At 44.8% G+C, this 22,329-nt stretch overlaps 1 protein-coding gene across 1 annotated transcript in view; it reads left to right on the top strand.

The window, feature by feature from the left end:
* LOC123725116 (extensin-like) overlaps positions 1 to 9,447 on the top strand; it is a 33,551-nt gene extending 24,104 nt beyond the window's left edge. The window contains exon 2 of the mRNA XM_045688909.1: positions 8,694 to 9,447. Within this exon, the coding sequence (XP_045544865.1) occupies positions 8,694 to 9,447 (754 nt within the window). The remainder of the gene's footprint in view (positions 1 to 8,693) is intronic.
* Positions 9,448 to 22,329: the final 12,882 nt, after the last annotated feature.

Below are 22,329 nucleotides of genomic sequence, written 5' to 3'. Positions count from 1 at the left end.
CCTTGTTCAGACCCCAGTCCCATACTACCTTGTTCAGACCCCAGTCCCATACTACCTTGTTCAGACCCCAGTCTAACCCTACCTTGTTCAGACCCCAGTCCCATACTACCTTGTTCAGACCCCAGTCTAACCCTACCTTGTTCAGACCCCAGTCCCACCCTACCTTGTTCAGACCCCAGTCCCATACTACCTTGTTCAGACCCCAGTCTAACCCTACCTTGTTCAGACCCCAGTCCCATACTACCTTGTTCAGACCCCAGTCCCACCCTACCTTGTTCAGACCCCAGTCCCACCCTACCTTGTTCAGACCCCAGTCTAACCCTACCTTGTTCAGACCCCAGTCTAACCCTACCTTGTTCAGACCCCAGTCCCACCCTACCTTGTTCAGACCCCAGTCCCACCCTACCTTGTTCAGACCCCAGTCTAACCCTACCTTGTTCAGACCCCAGTCTAACCCTACCTTGTTCAGACCCCAGTCCCATACTACCTTGTTCAGACCCCAGTCTAACCCTACCTTGTTCAGACCCCAGTCCAACCCTACCTTGTTCAGACCCCAGTCTAACCCTACCTTGTTCAGACCCCAGTCTAACCCTACCTTGTTCAGACCCCAGTGTACCCTACCTTGTTCAGACCCCAGTCCCATACTACCTTGTTCAGACCCCAGTCTAACCCTACCTTGTTCTGACCCCAGTCTAACCCTACCTTGTTCAGACCCCAGTCTAACCCTACCTTGTTCAGACCCCAGTCCCATACTACCTTGTTCAGACCCCAGTCCCATACTACCTTGTTCAGACCCCAGTCCCACCCTACCTTGTTCAGACCCCAGTCCCATACTACCTTGTTCAGACCCCAGTCCAACCTACAAGTTATGGAACATTTTCTCTTTTCGTAATTCACCAGTAGGTTTCCTCAAGGAGAAAGCCTTTCACTTTATGTCAAATAAATGTAATAAAAACACTATAGTAAAAACTACAGTAATGTCTGCAAAAACACTAAAGTAAATACTACAATATACTATGGTCTGCAAAAACAAAATACTACAGTCTGCAAAAACACTACAGTAAATACTACAATATACTATGGTCTGCAAAAACAAAATAGTAAATACTACATTATATAACAGTCTGCAAAAACACTACAGTAAATACAACAGTATGCAAAAACACTACAGTAAATACTACAGTAATGTCTGCAAAAACACTACAGTAAATACTACAGTATACTACTGTTTTCAAAAACAAAATTCTACAGTCTCCAAAACACTACAGTAAACACTACAGTATACTACAATCTGCAAAAAATCACTGAAGTGTATTTGCGGACTTTAGTGAATACTATAGTATTTATACCATAGTATACTATAGTATTTTTTCATGTGAGATCAGCTAGATAGGCTAGCCGGCTGCAACTATCCCCAAGCTATGCTATGCTAGCTGCTGTCAGCTTGGCTCAACACAACGTCAGTGCAGGCTTTAGCCTACACGTACAACTGAATTAGCTGACCATTTTGAGACGGTGAGTCCGTCAGGAGGAGAAGTCCTCAACTTCAAAACTCTGTTCTCTCCATAGCAATGCTAACGTAGCTAACCTCGCTGTACTCACTACTGAACTTGTTTGGTGTGAATGAATAGCACAGACACACCGAAGAAACCCTCCCCTCGGTGCCGGGCTCGCCAGATCCAGTATCTCAGAAACGGTCGCCCTACTGGGCTTTTCAAGCACGACAGTGTCTAGGTTTTTACTGAGAATGGTGCAACAAACAAAAAAACATCCAGTCAGCTGCAGTCCTGTGGGTGAAAACAGCTCGTTGATGAGAGGTCGAAGGAGAAGGACAAGAGTCCCTGCAAGCTAACAGGCGGTCCACAAACAGGCAAATAACGGAGCTGTGCAACAGTGGTGTGCAGAATGCCATCTCGTCTGTCCTGGATGGGATGGAGACGACCACACCGGGTTCAACTTCTATCAGCTAAAAACAAGAAGAAGAGGCACCAGTGGGCACGCGATCATCAACACTGGACAATTTGAGGAGTGGTAAAACAACATCTGGACCATGACAGTGAGTTCAGTTTACCTGAGTGGCCTGTGCAGTCACCCAAGACCTCAACCCAAATGGATCATGAGATGAAACCGGCTGTTCGCAGCATGATTGTAGCGCCGTCCATCGAGCCAGAATGGACCAACATCTCTGTGGAACTTTTCCGACACCGTGTAGAATGCCCCCGAAGAATTCAGGCTGTTCTGGCGGCAAATGGGGTGTACCTAATAAACTGTATGTATGTGTATGTTTACATTGCCCAAAACAAAATAAACAAAAACAAAATACAATTAGAAATGAACAGTAAACATCACAAAGGTTTCAAGAACATAAAGGCGTATCAAATGTTGTTTTATTAACAATGTGCAAATAGTTGTAGTACAAATAAAGAAGATAAATAATCAGATAAATATAGGTTGTATTTACATTTTTGTTTGTGCTCCATTGGTTGTCCTGTTCTCACGGCAACGGGTCACAAATCTTGCTGCTGTGACTGCACACTGTGGTATATCGCCTAACACATTTGGGTTTATGATTTGTTTTCAAATTCTTTGTGGATCTGTGTAATCTGAAACAAAAATGTCTCTCATAGGGTCATACATTTAGCACGAGGTTAGGAAGTACAGCTCAGTTTCTACCTCATTTTGTGGGCAGTGTTGCACCATAGCCTGTCTTCTCTTGAGAGCCAGGTCTGCCTTTGGCGGCCCCTCTCAATAGCAAGGCTATAATCACTGAGTCTTTACATAGTTAAGGATTCTCTCTCTCTCTCTCTCTCTCTCTCTCTCTCTCTCTCTCTCTCTCTCTCTCTCTCTCTCTCTCTCTGTCTGTATTTATTTGCTCCTCCCTCTCTCTTTCTCTCATCTCTTTCTCTCCTCTTTCTGTCTGTCTTTCTCCTCCATCCCCCTAAAGCACTTTCTATCATCCATTTCATCGTCAAGCTGTTTTTAGTGGGCCTCATTATTTAGTATTGAGCTGTAAAATACCCTCTTCTCTTAGCTAAGTGTTCCCATACGTCCTAAAAGTGTGTGTGTGTGTGTGTGTGTGTGTGTGTGTGTGTGTGTGTGTGTGTGTGTGTGTGTGTGTGGTCGCCTTGCTAAGTGTCCATAACCGCTCTGCCAAAGTAGTGCTAAAAGACTGAAGGCGCTCTACAACATCTGCATAACTACAAACTCACAGAGCCATCAGCAGAACTAGAGAGAGAGGAGAAGGAGACAGAGATGGAGAGAGAGACAGAGAGGAGAGAGAGAGAGCTAAAGAGAGAGAGAGAGAGAGAGAGAGAGAGAGAGAGAGAGAGAGAGAGAGAGAGAGAGAGAGAGAGAGAGATGAGAGAGAGAGGGAAAGGAGAGAGACAGGAGAGAGAATTACATTTTTTGTTGTTTATTTCACTTTTGTTTATTATCTATTTTACTTCCATTGTCAATGTAAACATATGTTTCCCATTCCAATAAAGCCCTTACATTGAAATTGAATTGAAAGAGAGGTAGTGTGTCACGTCCTGACCATAGAAAGCTGTTATTTTATATGGTAGAGTAGGTCAGGGCGTGACAGGGGATTTTTCTAGTTTAGATTTTCTATGTTGTTTTGTTCTAGTTGTTGTATTTCTATGTTTTTTTTGTGGGGGGGGGGCGGTGATCTCCAATTAGAGGAAGCTGGTCATCGTTGTCTCTAATTGGAGATCATACTTAATTAAGTAGTTGTTTTTCATTCCTGGGTTTGTGGGAGAGTTAGTTTTGAGTTAGTGTATGTTGCACCTCTTTGTCACGGTTTGTTGTTTTGTTTATTCAGTCAATTTATATGTCTTGCATAGTTTCACAGTTAAAATAAAGAATATGTGGAACGATACACACGCTGTCGCTTTGGTCCGCTCGTTCCTACGACAACCGTGATATAGTGAGCTCATGGGCTCCTGCAAAAAGATAGAATTACAGTTGGATAAATGTAGATACACTTGAATTTATACAGGACACAAACCTCAACATTAAAACCTTCATTCCAAATCAAAATTCTAGACCTAAAACCTTTATTTTTGGACATAATTACCTGAATATACAAGACAAAGGAGATGATCGTGGACTACAGGAAAAGGCGGGCCCCCGTTCTCATCGACGGGGCTGTAGTGGAGCGGGTCGAGACCTTTAAGTTCCTTGGTGTCCACAACACCAATGATCTCCCCATGGTCCAAACACACCAAGACAGTTGTGAAGAGGGCACGACAAAACCTATTCCCCCTCAGGAACTGAAAAGATTTGGCATGGGTCCTCAGATCCTCAAAAGATTCTACAGCTGCACCATCGAGAGCATCCTGACTGGTTGCATCACCGCCTGGTATGGCAACTGCTCGGCATCTGACCATAAGGCGCTACAGAGGGTAGTGCGAATGGCCCAGTACATCACTGGGGCCAAGCTTCCTGCCATCCAGGACCTATATCATAGGCGGTGTCAGAGGAAAGGCCTAAAATTTGTCAGAGACTCCAGTCACCCAAGTCAAGCCGTACCGGAGCGCCAAGTCTAGGACCAAGAGGCTCCTTAGCAGCTTCTACCTCCAAGCCATAAGACTCCTGAACAATTAATCAAATGGTACACCGGACTATTACATATTACCCCCCCCCCCCCTCCATTTTGTTTTGTACACTGCTGCTACTTGCTGTTTATTATCTATGTATAGTGACTTCACCGTTACCTACATGTACAGATTACCTCCAACCTGTACCCCCGCACGCTCACTCGGTACCCTCTATATATAGCCTCGTTAGTGTTATGTTATCATGTTACTATTTATTATTTTTTACTTTAGTTTATTTGGTAAATATTTTCTTAACTCTTCTTGAACTGCCCTGTTGGTTAAAGGCTTTTAAGTAAGAATTTCAAGGTAAGGTCTACACTTGTTGTATTCAAAACTGAGTGGGTAATATTCAGTCTGAAGCTATTTCTGAAGCCAAAAAATAAAAGCCAATAATCTGTAGGTAATGTTGTTATATAAAGCTAAGTAAATAAGGCTACTAAGCTACCAAGCTGCTAGGACAGAACAGACCTGGCGGCACCTTCAATTAGCACTAAAGTGTGAAGTAAGACGTGTGAAAATTCTTGAGCCCAACAATGGCAGGAGAGATTCACAGCCCCTCCCAACCAAATTCAGATGCCTTTGAAGCCCCCACAGCTTATCTCTGTCCAGAGGTCATTACAATAGAGTACCCCAATGGATATTAAAAATAACACTGCATGGAATAAGTCCACTAATAAGCTTCTCAATGACAATCCAGACACACTGTTTGCTGACTGCTACAAAGAGGGAAACGTAAGCAACTTCATTTCCCACACAGACCATCCCCTGGCACAGTGCTATATTAACCAGACCATCCCCTGGCACAGTGCTATATTAACCAGACCATCCCCTGGCACAGTGCTATATTAACCAGACCATCCCCTGGCACAGTGCTATATTAACCAGACCATCCCCTGGCACAGTGCTATATTAACCAGACCATCCCCTGGCACAGTGCTATATTAACCAGACCATCCCCTGGCACAGTGCTATATTAACTAGACCATCCCCTGGCATGGCACAGTGCTATATTAACCAGACCATCCGCTGGCATGGCACAGTGCTATATTAACCAGACCATCCCCTGGCATGGCACAGTGCTATATTAACCAGACCATCCCCTGGCATGACACAGTGCTATATTAACCAGACCATCCCCTGGCACAGTGTTATATTAACCAGACCATCCCCTGGCACAGTGCTATATTAACCAGACCATCCCCTGGCACAGTGTTATATTAACCAGACCATCCCCTGGCATGACACAGTGCTATATTAACCAGACCATCCCCTGGCACAGTGCTATATTAACCAGACCATCCCCTGGCACAGTGCTATATTAACCAGACCATCCCCTGGCACAGTGCTACATTAACCAGACCATCCCCTGGCACAGTGCTATATTAACACAGACCATCCCCTGGCATGACACAGTGCTATATTAACCAGACCATCCCCTGGCATGACACAGTGCTATATTAACCAGACCATCCCCTGGCACAGTGCTATATTAACCAGACCATCCCCTGGCACAGTGCTATATTAACCAGACCATCCCCTGGCACAGTGCTATATTAACCAGACCATCCCCTGGCACAGTGCTATATTAACCAGACCATCCCCTGGCACAGTGCTATATTAACCAGACCATCCCCTGGCATGACACAGTGCTATATTAACCAGACCATCCCCTGGCATGACACAGTGCTATATTAACCAGACCATCCCCTGGCACAGTGCTATATTAACCAGACCATCCCCTGGCACAGTGCTATATTAACCAGACCATCCTCTGGCACAGTGCTATATTAACCAGACCATCACCTGGCACAGTGCTATATTAACCAGACCATCCCCTGGCACAGTGCTATATTAACCAGACCATCCCCTGGCATGGCACAGTGCTATATTAACACAGACCACCCCTGGCATGACACAGTGCTATATTAACCAGACCATCCCCTGGCATGACACAGTGCTATATTAACCAGACCATCCCCTGGCATGACACAGTGCTATATTAACCAGACCATCCCCTGGCACAGTGCTATATTAACCAGACCATACCCTGGTACAGTGCTATATTAACCAGACCATCCCCTGGCACAGTGCTATATTAACCAGACCATCCCCTGGCACAGTGCTATATTAACCAGACCATCCCCTGGCATGGCACAGTGCTATATTAACCAGACCATCCACTGGCATGGCACAGTGCTATATTAACCAGACCATCCCCTGGCACAGTGCTATATTAACCAGACCATCCGCTGGCACAGTGCTATATTAACCAGACCATCCCCTGGCACAGTGTTATATTAACCAGACCATCCCCTGGCATGGCACAGTGCTATATTAACCAGACCATCCCCTGGCACAGTGCTATATTAACCAGACCATCCCCTGGCATGACACAGTGCTATATTAACCAGACCATCCCCTGGCATGACACAGTGCTATATTAACCAGACCATCCCCTGGCATGACACAGTGCTATATTAACCAGACCATCCTCTGGCATGACACAGTGCTATATTAACACAGACCATCCCCTGGCATGGCACAGTGCTATATTAACCAGACCATCCCCTGGCATGGCACAGTGCTATATTAACCAGACCATCCTCTGGCATGGCACAGTGCTATATTAACCAGACCATCCCCTGGCATGACACAGTGCTATATTAACCAGACCATCCCCTGGCACAGTGCTATATTAACCAGACCATCCCCTGGCATGACACAGTGCTATATTAACCAGACCATCCTCTATGTCAAGAGAGAGAGTATTGGCCCAGGGTGGAAACTCACAATACTAGACAGTGTGTACAAGGTGTACAAGTCTGGGACAGTAATGGTGCAGGGTGTCCTCATGCAGTTCCAGCAGGATCAAAGACTTAGAACAGCAGGAACAGATCTCTCTCCGTGACGAGTCTCCCATCCTGAGTGATTCTCATCACACCTCTTCAAACTGTCCTGCAGACGAGGATAGTCAACCCACCCACCCCCCCCACCCCAGCACTGAAAACACTCAGGTCCTTCAACAGCACTGCTCCTCCATCATTGAGAGGGATAAATTCACAGAGCTGGAGAGAGACATGGTGGAGCTCAGAGAGCTAGTCCACACAATCCAGACAGAACGAACCCATAAAACAGACCAGCACAACAACACCCCCCCCCCAACAAGACCAGGAGGGCAGAATGTGGAGATGGACGGTTGTCTGAGAGAGTTCGCTGCTCTCAACTTAAAGAGGCACAGTGAAGGATGAGGTCAGAAAGCTGGGGTGTGACAGAGAGCACGACACTCGCCCAGAGAAGCCAGCAGAACAGCTCACCTCAGACCCAGACCACAACCTCATCACCACAATGGGACAGAACAACACAGGACCCACCAATTCAACAGACCCCAGCCCCTCCTAACAGCCCTCCTGTCAACTCCCCTGATTGCCCTCCTGACAATCCTGCCCCGGCCCCGCATCTACTGAGGACACACAAAAGCCAGAGATTGTGCTCCTCGTTGACTTAAATGGCAAATACATTCAAGAGGCTAAACTTTTTCCTAAACACAAAGTGGCTAATCTCTGGTGTCCAAACACTGGGCATGCCCTGGAGCTGTTGTCAGAGGACTGACTAGGGACCCCCAGCCACATCGTAATTCACATGGGCAATAATTACCTGAGAACCCAGCAGGAAAAGTTGGCCACAGCACTCAAGGGAGTGATTGAAAATGCTTCTTAACCCTTTCCAAAACGCACAAGTGGTTATCTCCACCCTGCTACCACAAAGACACTTTCACCCTGTCACCATACAGTGGGTGAATACAAACATTTCGCGAGACTGTGCCTCAAAACCTAATATCTACCTGGCCCACCACTCCACCCTGGCCTTGAACAGCCTTTATGACCAGGTCCACCTCTACAAGGCAGCAATCCCAACGTTTTCCCTGAAGGACGTCACCCTCAACCGCAAACCCAGCACCTCACACAGGAGCAACAGAGCAATGGACACCCTGCCAGACCGGCAAGACCCCCTTCTGAAGGACCTGCACTGAGAGAACCCATACAAAGAGGACCTACACCCAGACCCCAGCATCACCATCAACACCCCTACACCCAGACCCCAGCATCACCATCCACACCCCTACACCCAGATCCCAGCATCACCATCAACACCCCTACACCCAGACCCCAGCATCACCATCCACACCCCTACACCCAGATCCCAGCATCACCATCCACACCCCTACACCCAGACCCCAGCATCACCATCCACACTCCTACACCCAGACCCCAGCATCACCATCCACACCCCTACACCCAGACCCCAGCATCACCATCACCATCCACACCCCTACACCCAGACCCCAGCATCACCATCCACACTCCTACACCCAGACCCCAGCATCACCATCCACACCCAAACACCCAGACCCCAGCATCACCATCCACACCCCTACACCCAGACCCCAGCATCACCATCCACACCCCTACACCCAGACCCCAGCATCACCATCACCATCCACACCCCTACACCCAGACCCCAGCATCACCATCCACACCCCTACACCCAGACCCCAGCATCACCATCCACACCCCTACACCCAGACCCCAGCATCACCATCCACACCCAAACACCCAGACCCCAGCATCACCATCCACACCCCTACACCCAGCATCACCATCCACACCCCTACACCCAGACCCCAGCATCACCATCCACACCCCTACACCCAGACCCCAGCATCACCATCCACACCCCTACACCCAGATCCCAGCATCACCATCCACACCCCTACACCCAGACCCCAGCATCACCAACCACACCCCTACACCCAGACCCCAGCATCACCAGCCACACCCCGGCCAGCTAAGACCACCCCAAACCCCAACCCCTATTACACCCACCCAACCACCCCACTATTACACCCACCCAACCCCCCACTATTACACCCACCCAACCACCCACTATTACACCCACCCAACCCCCACTATTATACCCACCCACCCAACCCCCCCACTATTACACCCACCCAACCCCCCACTATTATACCCACCCAACCCCCCACTATTATACCCACCCACCCAACCCCCCACTATTACACCCACCCACCCAACCCCCCACTATTACACCCACCCAACCCCCACTATTATACCCACCCACCCAACCCCCCACTATTACACCCACCCACCCAACCCCCCACTATTACACCCACCCAACCCCCCCCACTATTACACCCACCAACCCTCCCCACTTTTACACCCACCCAACCCCCCACTATTACACCCACCCAACCCCCCACTATTATACCCACCCAACCCCCCACTATTACACCCACCCAACCCCCCACTATTACACCCACCCAACCCCCCACTATTACACCCACCCACCCAACCCCCCACTATTATACCCACCCACCCTACCCCCACTATTACACCCACCCACCCCCCCACTATTATACCCACCCACCCAACCCCCCACTATTACACCCACCCAACCCCCCACTATTACACCCACCCAACCCCCCCACTATTACACCCACCCAACCCCCCCACCCAACCCCCCACTATTACACCCACCCAACCCCCCACTATTACACCCACCCAACCCCCCACTATTACACCCGCCCAACCCCCCCACTATTACACCCGCCCAACCCCCCACTATTACACCCGCCCAACCCCCCACTATTACACCCGCCCAACCCCCCACTATTACACCCACCCAACCCCCCACTATTACACCCACCCAACCCCCACTATTACACCCACCCAACCCCCCACTATTACACCCACCCACCCAACCCCCCACTATTACACCCACCCAACCCCCCACTATTATACCCACCCACCCAACCCCCCACTATTATACCCACCCACCCAACCCCCCACTATTACACCCACCCAACCCCCCACTATTACACCCACCCAACCCCCCACTATTACACTCACCCAACCCCCCCACTATTACACCCACCCAACCCCCCACTATTACACCCACCCAACCCCCCCCACTATTACACCCACCCAACCCCCCCCACTATTACACCCACCCAACCCCCCCACTATTACACCCACCCAACCCCCCACTATTACACCCACCCAACCCCCACTATTACACCCACCCAACCCCCCACTATTATACCCACCCAACCCCCCACTATTACACCCACCCAACCCCCCACTATTATACCCACTATTATATGGTAGTCCCATCCACCACACTACCAGGTGGGTGGTATAGAGGAGATGGACCCACTAGTTGTCCTCTAGGTTACAGACAGATGGTAGTCCCATCCACCACACTACCAGGTGTGAAATAGGGAACATTTTACATCCAGCTAAAAATTTAAAAGGAAATTATCTCAACAGAGAAAATTGTCCTCATCTGTTCTTCTTCTTCTAGGCTTCGAGGGGACTCCTTCGGTAGGTACACCAACAGAAACATTTTACATCTGGCTATAAATTCAAACGGAAATGAGAGAGAACAGAGAAAAATGTCCTCCTGTGTGCTACCTATATCCTCCCCAATAGAATCCCCATACTTTAACGATGACAGCGTCTCCATCCTAGACGGGGAGATCAATGATTTCCAGGCCCAGGGACATGTACTAGTCTGTGGTGACCTAAACACCAGAACTGGACAGGAACCCGACACCTCTCCGCACACAGGGGGACAAACACCTACCTGGAGGTGACAGCATTCCCTCCCCCATATAACAAATACAAATACGAATATGACAACACAACCAACACAAAACGGGCCACAACTCCTGCAGCTCTGTTTGAAGCTGGGTCTGTACATAATCAATGGTAGGCTTCTAGGGGACTCCTACGGTAGGTACACCTATAGCTCATCTCTTGGCAGTAGTACTGTAGACTACTTTATCACTGACCTCAACCCAGAGTCTCTCAGAGCGTTCACAGTCAGCCCACTGACAACCCCTATCAGACCACAGCAAAATGACAGTCTACTTGAACAGAGCGATACTCGACCATGAGTCATCAACGCCAGAGAAACTGAATAACACTAACAAATGCAATAGATGGAAGGAAAATTGTGTGAAAATGTACCAAAAACAACTAATTAACAACAATCCCTTACCCTGGACAAAGGTTTCACTGTAATAGTGAAGGTGGAAACTTGGCAGTAGAAAACCTAAACAGTATATTTGACCTCTCAGTTGTCAAGCAGACAACCTAAGAAAATGAACAACAATGACAAATGGTTTGATGAAGAATACAAAAACCTAAGAATCTAATTGAGAAACCTGTCCAACCAAAAACATAGAGAGACAGAAAACCTGAGTCTACTCCTTCACTACGGTGAATCACTAAAACGATACAGAAATACACTACGGAAAAAGAAGGAACAGCACGTCAGAAATCAGCTCAATGTAATTGAAGAATCCATAGAATATAACCACTTCTGGGGAAATTCTAAAACACTAAACAAACAACAACATGAAGAGTTATCTATCCAAAACAGATGTATGGGTAAACCACTTCTCCAATCGTTTTGGATCTATAACAAAGAACAAACAGCAAACACATATACAGGATCAAATACTCATTTTTAAATCAGTTATTAAAGACTATCAGAACACACTGGATTCTCCAATTACATTGAATGAACTACGGGACAAAATACAAACCCTGCAACCCAAAAGGCCTGTGAGATTGATTGTATCCTAAATGAAATGGTCAAATATACAGACCACAAATTCCAATTGGCTATACTAAAACTCTTAAACATCATCCTCAGCTCTGGCATATTCCACAAAATTTGGACCCAAGGACAGATAACCCCGATTCTCAAAAGTGGAGACAACTTTGACCCCAACAACTACCGTGGGATATGCGTCAACAGCAACCATGGGAAAATCCTCTGCATTATTCTTAACAGCAGTCTTGTACATTTCCTCAGTGAAAACAATGTACTGAGCAAATGTCAATTTGGCTTTTTACCAAATTAGGGTACGACAGATCACATATTCACCCTGCACACCCTAATTAACGAACAAACAAACAAACCAAAACAAAGGAAAAGTCTTCTTGTGCTTTGTTAATTTCAAAAAAGATTTCGACTCAATTTGGCAGGAGGGTCTGCAATACAAATTGATGGACAGTGGAGAAAAAACATACGACATTATAAAACCCATGTACACAAACAGCAAGTGTGCAGTTAAAATTGGCAAAAAACACACACATTTCTTCCCACAGGGCCGTGGGGTTAGACAGGGATGCAGCTTAAGCCCCACCCTCTTCAACATATATATATATATATATATATATATATATATATATATATATATATATATATATATATATATATATACACGAATTGGCGAGGGCACTAGAACAGTCTGCAGCACCCGGCCCTCACCCTACTAGAATCTGAAGTCAAATGTCTACTGTTTTCAGATGACCTGGTGCTTCTGTCCCCAACCAAGGAGGGCCTACAGCAGCACCTAGATCTTCTGCACAGATTCTGCCAGACCTGGGCCCTGACAGTAAATCTCAGTAGAACAAAAAATAATGGTGCCCCAAAAAAAGGTCCAGTTTCCAGGACCGCAAATACAAATTCCACCTAGACATCCTTTCCCTAAAGCACACAAAAACTATACATCAGCTCCACAGGTAACATCCACAAAGCTGTGAGCGATCTGAATGGTCTTCTATGCCATCAAAAGGAACATCAAATTCGACATACCAATTAGGATCTGGCTAAAAATACATTAATCAGTTATAGGACCCATTGCCCTTTATGGTTGTGAGGTCTGGGGTCCTGCTCACCAACCAAGAATTCACAAAATGGGACAAACACCAAATTGAGACTCTGCAAGCAGAATTCTGCAAAAATATCCTCCATGTACAACGTAAAACATAAAATAATGCATGCAGAGCAGAATTAGGCCGATACCCGCCAATTATCAAAATCCAGAAAAGACCCGTTAAATTCTACAACCACTTAAAAGGAAGTGATTCCCAAACCTTCCAAAGCAAATTCATCAACTACAGAGAAATTAACCTGGAGCAAGCTGGTCCTGGGGCTCTGTTCACAAACTCCCAGGACAGCAACACAATTAGACCCAACAAAATCGTGAGAAAACCAAAATATAATTATTTGAGACATTGGAAAGAATTTACATAAAAACTGAGCAAACTAGAATTGTATTTGGCACTAAACAGAGACTACACAGTGCCAAAATACCTGACCACTGTGACTGACCCAAAATTAAGGAAATATCTGACTATATACAGACTCAGTGAGCATAACCTTGCTATTGAGAAAGGCAGCCGTAGGCAGACCTGGCTCTCAAGAGAAGACAAACTGCCCACAAAATGAGGTGGAAACTAAGTTGCACTTCCTAACCTCCTGCCAAATGTATGACCATATTTCCCTCAGATTACACAGACACATAAAGAATTAAAAAACAAACCCAATATTAATAAACTCCCATATCTACTGGGTGAAATACCACAGTGTGCCATCACAGCAGCAAGATTTGTGACCTGTTGCCACATGAAAAGGGCAACCAGTGAAGAACAAACACCATTGTAAATACAATCTATATTTATGTTTATTTTACTTTAACTATTTGCACATTTGAAATGTCTTTATTCTTTTGGAACTTTTGTGAGTGTAATGTTTGCTGATAATGTGTATTGTTTATTGCACTTTTGTTTGTTTATTATCTATTTCACTTGCTTTGGCAATGTAAACATAAGTTTCCCATGCCAATAAAGCCCTTAAATTGAAATTGAGAGAGAGAGAGAGAGAGATGGACAGAGAGAGAGAGAGAGAGAGAGAGAGAGAGAGAGAGAGAGAGAGAGAGAGAGAGAGAGAGAGAGAGAGAGAGAGAGATGGACAGAGAGAGAGAGAGAGAGATGGACAGAGAGAGAGAGAGAGAGATGGTCAGAGAGAGAGAGAGATGGACAGAGAGAGGGAGAGAGAGATGGACAGAGAGAGAGAGAGAGAGAGAGAAATGGACAGAGAGAGAGAGAGGAAGGAAAAAGAGACTAATGGACACTTGAATAGATATCTCTCTCCCTTTCTCTCCCCTTTTCTCTCTCCCCCCTCTCTCCCACTCCCATCTCTTTCTCCCACTCCCCCTCTCTCTCTCCTCTCTTTCTCCCACTTCACTGTCTCTCCTCTCTCTTCCACTCTACACACTCTCCTCTCTCTCCCACTCCCCTCTCTCACCCCTCTCTCTCCCACTCCCCTCTCTCTCCTCGCTCTCCCACACTTCACTCTCTCTTTCCCCCTCTCTTTCTCCTCTCTCTCTCCTCCCTTTCCTCCTCTCTCTCTCCTCCCTTTCACCCTCTCTCTCTTCTCTCTTTCCCCCTCTCTCTCTCCTCCCTTTCCCCCTCTCTCTCCTCCCTTTCCCCCTCTCTCTCTCTCTCCTCCCTTTCCTCCTCTCTCTCTCTCTCTCTCCTCCCTTTCCCCCTCTCTCTCTCTCCTCCCTTTCCCCCTCTCTCTCTCTCTCCTCCCTTTCCCCCCTCTCTCTCTCTCCTCCCTTTCCTCCTCTCTCTCTCTCTCTCTCTCTCTCCTCCCTTTCCTCCTCTCTCTCTCTCTCTCTCTCTCCTCCCTTTCCTCCTCTCTCTCTCTCTCTCTCCTCCCTTTCCCTTTCCCCCTCTCTCTCTCTCCTCCCTTTCCTCCTCTCTCTCTCTCTCTCTCTCCTCCCTTTCCTCCTCTCTCTCTCTCTCTCTCCTCCCTTTCCTCCTCTCTCTCTCTCTCTCTCCTCCCTTTCCCCCTCTCTCTCTCTCCTCCCTTTCCCTCTCTCTCTCTCTCCTCCCTTTCCCCCTCTCTCTCCCCATCTATTCACAGTGCTGTGGTTCTATAAAAGGTTACTCCATTAGCCAGCAGGATAGGAACAATGGGAAACTGCATCAAGCAGGTGGTGCTTTCTGAGTTGAACTGAAAGAGACTGTGTGTGTGTGTGTGTGTGTGTGTGTGTGTGTGTGTGTGTGTGTGTGTGTGTGTGTGTGTGTGTGTGTGTGTGTGTGTGTGTGTGTGTGGCAGTAGTACTCATTGGAGTTACAGTACTGGCTTTCTGAATGGACAGACTGGGTGACTGAATGGTGGATAAGCAGAGCTGCTGTTTTCTTATTGTATAGAGTTCCTTTCCATTCCAAATGACCATTGAACGAACAACTTTATACAGACTGTAGATTTATTGGACGTTTTTTTGGTTTTTTTTGTAAACCAACATGGTGACAGGGAGAATTCGATAGCCCATGTATTGCCCTGCTGTTTGACATTAATTTATGATTTCACATGATGAAAATCAAATGATTTGACGTGACCTTTACACGTGTTTTTTTGCACTTGTGAAATCATCTGAAAACCTGAAAGGTGTTTTTTGAACATTTCACGTGATGATGTGGATTTTCTGCTCTGAAATAATTGTGAAACTGTGTTTATAGTTGTGTTTTTTGGGGGGGGATTATATAAAGTTTTACGCGATCACATAAACTTTCACATTTAGATTGACATTTTTTTTACATTTTTGATAAAAGCGTCAGAACCTCTTCGATGAACATGCATTTCCTGCTTCGCCACCAGGCGAGACTCCAATTATACACTTTGATAAAAAGTTGCCCAGAACCAAGTCAGTAATTGTGATACTGACAACACCAACTAAAAAAGTAGCAGTGCTCAGGGACACTTGACATGAAGGCCTAGATTCAATCAGATCAAGCATAAACATGCGATAGTCTACACACGCGTAGCTGGTGGAACTGCGTTAGAGCTGTCAAGTCGGTGAGCCACTGTCTCAATACTGGAACTCACTGTACATGTACATGTCGAATATCTAGTGATTTGCTGTCAACTAAGGTAGATAAACAACAACATATCACAGTCATAATACTTTAACTGTACATTCATGTACATACTACCTCAATTGGGCCGACCAAGCAGTGCTCCCGCACATTGGCTAACCGAGCTATCCCATCCCCTAGTGGGAGGACAACATCGCAGCGGTCACCAAGAAGGCACACCAGCGGATATAAAAACTCTATCCTCCCAGTCAATGCTGATCGTTTTTTATTAATTTTTTACATCAATCGTTGAGTCCATCCTCACCTCTTACATCACCGTTGGGTTTGGATCCCACTGCAAGGGCAAATGGCAACTTATTGTCCAGTCTGCAGAGAGGGTCATCGGCGAAAACCTGAAAAGTTTGTTCCCTTGGGAACCGATCTGTCAGAACTTTGCCCGCAGCTGTTTCCCCTCCAGTCAATAACAACAAACAAACCTCCTACAGGTTGAGTTCAATAACAGGCTTCCAGCAAACAGTTGTGGCAAACCTTTGACCAATTTGTCGCAAATTTGCGGCAAGCTCATATTTTCACATGCAAATTAGTTTTGCGGTAAACTGTTGGGGTACATTTTGTGACGACTTGTGAATTTCTGGCAAACAATTCTGTGAAATCAATTCTGGGAAATTAATTCTGGGAAATCAATTCTGAGAAATCAGTATCAATATGCAAATTAGATCAGGATTTTGGTTACTGTGTGTATCTACACATAAACCAATTCACATAACTTTAAATTAACTTACTGCTCAGAGAAAAAAACCCGAAACGTTCTAAAATTAAGTAATTATGTAGTAAATATATATTAATATATTATATTAATGTATTAACAGATAAAAATAAATCCAATACAAGCTGAAGTAGCAATGAAAGAATCGTGAAGAGCAAACACTGGATATTTCCCAAATTGTTCATTTAATATGTTTATGTAGATACAACATTTACATGAGAGAAATGTGAACTCTATGGGAATGTTGACTGTAGGCTGTTTAAAGGGACAGCTACAGAATTATTTTGATGCGCAAAGTGATAACTGAGCAATAGATTTCAACTACTGCAAGTTTAAAAGTTAATTAACAAAATTGTTATAACTAAAACATAAATGAAATCAAACCCAGTTCTGAACTATTTGAATGAACTTTGGAGATAGCGATCCTTCGTCCAAAGCTTGTTGAAACAATCAGAAAACAAACAAAATTTCGATAGTGAAAACAATTACAGAATATTTTGTATTTTGGCATCTTAAAAAAGCTAGAAATGTTGTTATGATATTACTTTTTCAAAATGAATTTGTTACACAAAAAAAATGGGTTCATTTTGACAACTGGCACTGGGTCAATTCTGGACAAACACAACATTGGGATAATTAATCTCACTGGAGTTGGGTTATGCTTCTAACCCAGCACATTGGGTTGGGGGATTGACCCCGCAGCTGTGGGGTAAATTAGACTGTATTTCTGTGTTAAAACAACCCAGTGTGTTGGGTTGGGGGATTGAACCCGCAGCCGGGTTGGGGGATTGAACCCGCAGCCGGGTTGGGGGATTGACCCCGCAGCCGGGTTGGGGGATTGACCCCGCAGCCGGGTTGGGGGATTGACCCCGCAGCCGGGTTGGGGGATTGACCCCGCAGCCGGGTTGGGGGATTGACCGCGTAGCTGGGTCATGTTTTATGTTAGTGACATCCTAATTTCATTTTGCTTACATTATTTTTGTCATCATGACCATCCAAGCCCCTCCCTTTCCTACACACCATCAAGGAACAACATTGAATTAGAATCATTCATTTGTACTGACTGCATTTCAGAACATACAGTTGAAGTCGGAAGTTTACATACACTTAGGTTTGAGTCATTAAAACCTCTTTGGGCTAGGGGGCAGTATTTTCACATCTGGATGAAAAGCGTGCCCAGAGTAAACTGCCTGCTACTCAGGCCCAGAAGCTAGGATATGCATATTATTAGTGGATTTGGATAGAAAACAGTCTGAAGTTTCTAAAACGGTTTGAATGATGTCTGTGAGTATAACAGAACTCATATGGCAGGTGAAAACCTGAAAAGAATCCAACTAGGAAGTGGGAAATCTGAGGTTTGTAGTTTTTCAAGTGATTGCCTATCCAATATCCAGTGTAAATGGGGTGAGATTGCACTTCCAAAGGCTTCCACTAGATGTCAACAGTCTTTAGAAAGTTGTTTCATGCTTCTATTGTGAAAGGGGAGCGAATAAGAGCTGCTTCAACAAGTGGTCAGGCTGAAAGCCTTTAGTTTAGTCTCACGCGTGGCCGTGAGTGCGACGGTCGTTCCCTTTCCCTTCTAATGACAACGGAATTGTCCGGTTGGAATATTATTGAAGATTTATGATGAAAACATCCTAAATGTTGATTATATACATCATTTGACATGTTTCTATGAACTTTAATTGAACTTTTTTGACTTTTCGTCTGGACTTAGTGCCCGCGCTTTGTGCATTTGGATTAGTGAACTAAATGCGCAAACAAAAAGGAGGTATTTGGACATAAAGATTAACTTTATCGAACAAAACAAACATTTATTGTGGAACTGGGATTCCTGGGAGTGCATTCCGATGAAGATCATCAAAAGTAAGTGAATATTTATAACGCTATTTCTGACTTTTGTTGACTCCACAACTTGGCGGGTATCTGTATGGCTTGTTGTTTTGGTGTCTGAGCGCTGTACTCAGATTATCGCATGGCGTGCTTTCGCCGTAAAGCTTTTTTTAAATCTGACACAGCGGTTGCATTAAGGAGAAGTTTATCTTTAAAACTTGTTTTTCAACCACTCCACAAATTTCTTGTTAACAAACTATAGTTTTGGCAAGTCAGTTAGGACTCCTTTGGGTATGACAAAAGTAATTTTTCCAACAATTGTTTACAAACAGATTATTTCCCGTATAATTCACTGTTTCACAATTCCAGTGGGTCAGAAGTTTACATACACTAAGTTGACTGTGCCTTTAAACAGCTTGGAAAATTCCAGAAAATGATGTCATGGCTTTAGGAGCTTCTGTTAGGCTAATTGACATCATTTATTGAATTTAAATATGCTCTCTCTAATTCTCTCTTTCTCTCTTTCTGTCTTTCTCTCGGAGGACCTGAGCCCTAGGACCATGCCTCAGGACTACCTGGTATGATGACTCCTTGCTGTCCCCAGTCCACCTGGCCGTGCTGCTGCTCCAGTTTCAACTGTTCTGCCTGCGGCTATGGAACCCTGACCTGTTCACCGGACGTGCTTGTTGCAGCCTCGACAACTACTATGATTATTATTATTTGACCATGCTGGTCATTTATGAACATTTTAACATTTTAACATCTTGACCATGTTCTGTTATAATATCCACCCTGCACATCCAGAAGAGGACTGGCCACCCCTCATAGCCTGGTTCCTCTCTAGGTTTCTTCCTAGGTTTTTGGCCTTTCTAGGGAGTTTTTCCTAGGGAGTTTTTCCTAGCCACCGTGCTTCTTTCACATGCTTTGCTTGCTGTTTGGGGTTTTAGGCTGGGTTTCTGTACAGCACTTTGAGATATCAGCTGATGTACGAAGGGCTATATAAAAATAATTTTGATTTGATTTGATTTGAGTCAATTGGAGATGTACCTGTGGATGTATTTCAAGGCCTACCTTCAAACCCAGTGCCTTTCTGCTTGACATCATGGGAAAATCAAAAGAAATCAGCCAAGACCTCAGAAAATAAAAGTTGACTTCCACAAGTCTGGTTAATCCTTGGGAGCAATTTCCAAACACCTGAAGGTACCACGTTCATCTGTACAAACAATAGTACGCAAGTATAAACACCATGGGACAGCGCAGCCGTCATACCGCTTAGGAAGGAGACACGTTCTGTCTCCTAGAGATGAACGTACTTTGGTGCAAAAAGTGAAAATCAATCCCAGAACAACAGCAAAGGATATTTTTTTTTATGTATTAATTTTATTTAACTAGGCAAGTCAGTTAAGAACAAATTCTTCTTTTCAATGACAGCCTAGGAATAGTGGGTTAACTACCTTGTTTAGGGGGCAGAATGACAGATTTGTACCTTGTCAGCTCAGGGATTCAAACTTGCAACCTTTCAGTTACTAGCCCAATGCTCTAACCACCATGCTACCTTGCCGCCTGTGAAGATGCTGGAGGAAACAGGTACAAAAGTATCTGTATCCACAGTAAAACGAGTCCTATATCGAAGGAAGGAAGAAGCCACTGCTCCAAAACCACCATAAAAAAAGCAAGACTATGGCTTGCAACTGCACATGGGGACAAAGATTGTACATTCTGGAGATATGTCCTCTGGTCTGATGAAACAAAAATAGAACTGTTTGGCCGTAATGACCATTGTTATGTTTGGAGGAAAAAGGGGAGGCTTGCAAGCCGAAGAACACCATCCCAACAGTGAAGCACGGGGGTGGCAGCATCATGTTGTGGGGGTGCTTTGCTGCAGGAGGGACTGGTGCACTTAACAAAATAGATGGCATCATGAGGCAGGAAAATTATGTGAATATATTGAAGCAACATCTCAAGACATCAGTCAGGAAGTTAAAGCTTGGTCGCAAATGGGTCTTCTAAATGGACAATGACCCCAAGCATACTTCCAAAGTTGTGGCAAAATGGCTTAAGGAGAACAAAGTCAATGTATTGGAGTGGCCATCACAAAGCCCTGACCTCAATTCTATAGATGTCACGTCCTGACCATAGAGAGCTCTTATTTTCTATGGTAGTGTAGGTCAGGGCGTGACCGGGGTTTTTTCTAGTTATTATTTTCTATGTGGGGTTCTAGTTTACTTTTTCTATGTTTGGGTGTTTGGTATAATTCCCAATTAGAGACAGCTGGCTATCGTTGTCTCTAATTGGGGATCATACTTAAGTAGAATTTTTTCCACCTGTGGGTTATGGGATATTGTTTTGAGTTAGTGCATGTAGCAACTCTGTAGTCACGGTTCGTTTATTCATTTATTGTTTGTTTTGTATTTGGCTAAGTTTCACTTTATAATAAAGATGTGGAACACTACTCACGCTGTGCCTTGGTCCGTCTATACACACGAACTGAAAAAGCGTGTGCGAGCAAGGAGGCCTACAAACCTGACTCAGTTACACCAGCTCTGTCAGGAGGAATGGGCCAGAATTCACCCAACTTATTGTGGGAAGCTCGTGGAAGGCTACCTGAAACGTTTGACCCAAGTTAAACAATTTAAAGGCAATGATACTAAATACTAATTGAGTGTATGTAAATTTCTGACCCACTGGGAATGTGATGAAAGAAATAAAAGCTGAAATAAATCATTCTCTCGACTATTATTCTGACATTTCACATTCTTAAAACAAGGTGGTGATCATAACTGACCTTAGACAGAGAATTTTTACGAGGATTAAAATGTCAGGAATTGTTAAAAAAAACGGAGTTTAAATGTATCTGGCTAAGGTGTATGTAAACTTCCGACTTCAACTGTACATCAGAGAATTGTCCACAATGTACAAGAATATATACGTTTTTTTTTAACATTTTTTTTTTTAAATAGCACATTGAAACAAAGCCCTATTGTCTAAATATGTGTTATTTCATAAGATAATAATCAATCCCATCTTATGAAATCTTAAAATGTATTTATATTATTTCATGAACCAAACCGACTCAAGCTGCTGTTGAACTAGATGTGGACACTCAGACTGCAATCTGAGGAAAACAACGCATGCATTAGACACTGTCTGTCTTAAGTAGAAGTGGTGTAAAGTACTTAAGTAGCAGTGGTGTAAAGTAATTAAGTAGAAGTGGTGTAAAGTACTTAAGTAGCAGTGGTGTAAAGTATTTAAGTAGAAGTGGTGTAAAGTACTTAAGTAGCAGTGGTGTAAAGTACTTAAGTAGCAGTGGTGTAAAGTACTTAAGTAGAAGTGGTGTAAAGTACTTAAGTAGCAGTGGTGTAAAGTATTT

Source organism: Salmo salar, chromosome ssa11, assembly GCF_905237065.1.
Source record: "Salmo salar chromosome ssa11, Ssal_v3.1, whole genome shotgun sequence".
NCBI lineage: Eukaryota > Metazoa > Chordata > Actinopteri > Salmoniformes > Salmonidae > Salmo > Salmo salar.
The sequence above is the reverse complement of the archived record's forward strand: the minus strand, read 5'-3'. Positions and strand labels throughout refer to the sequence as shown.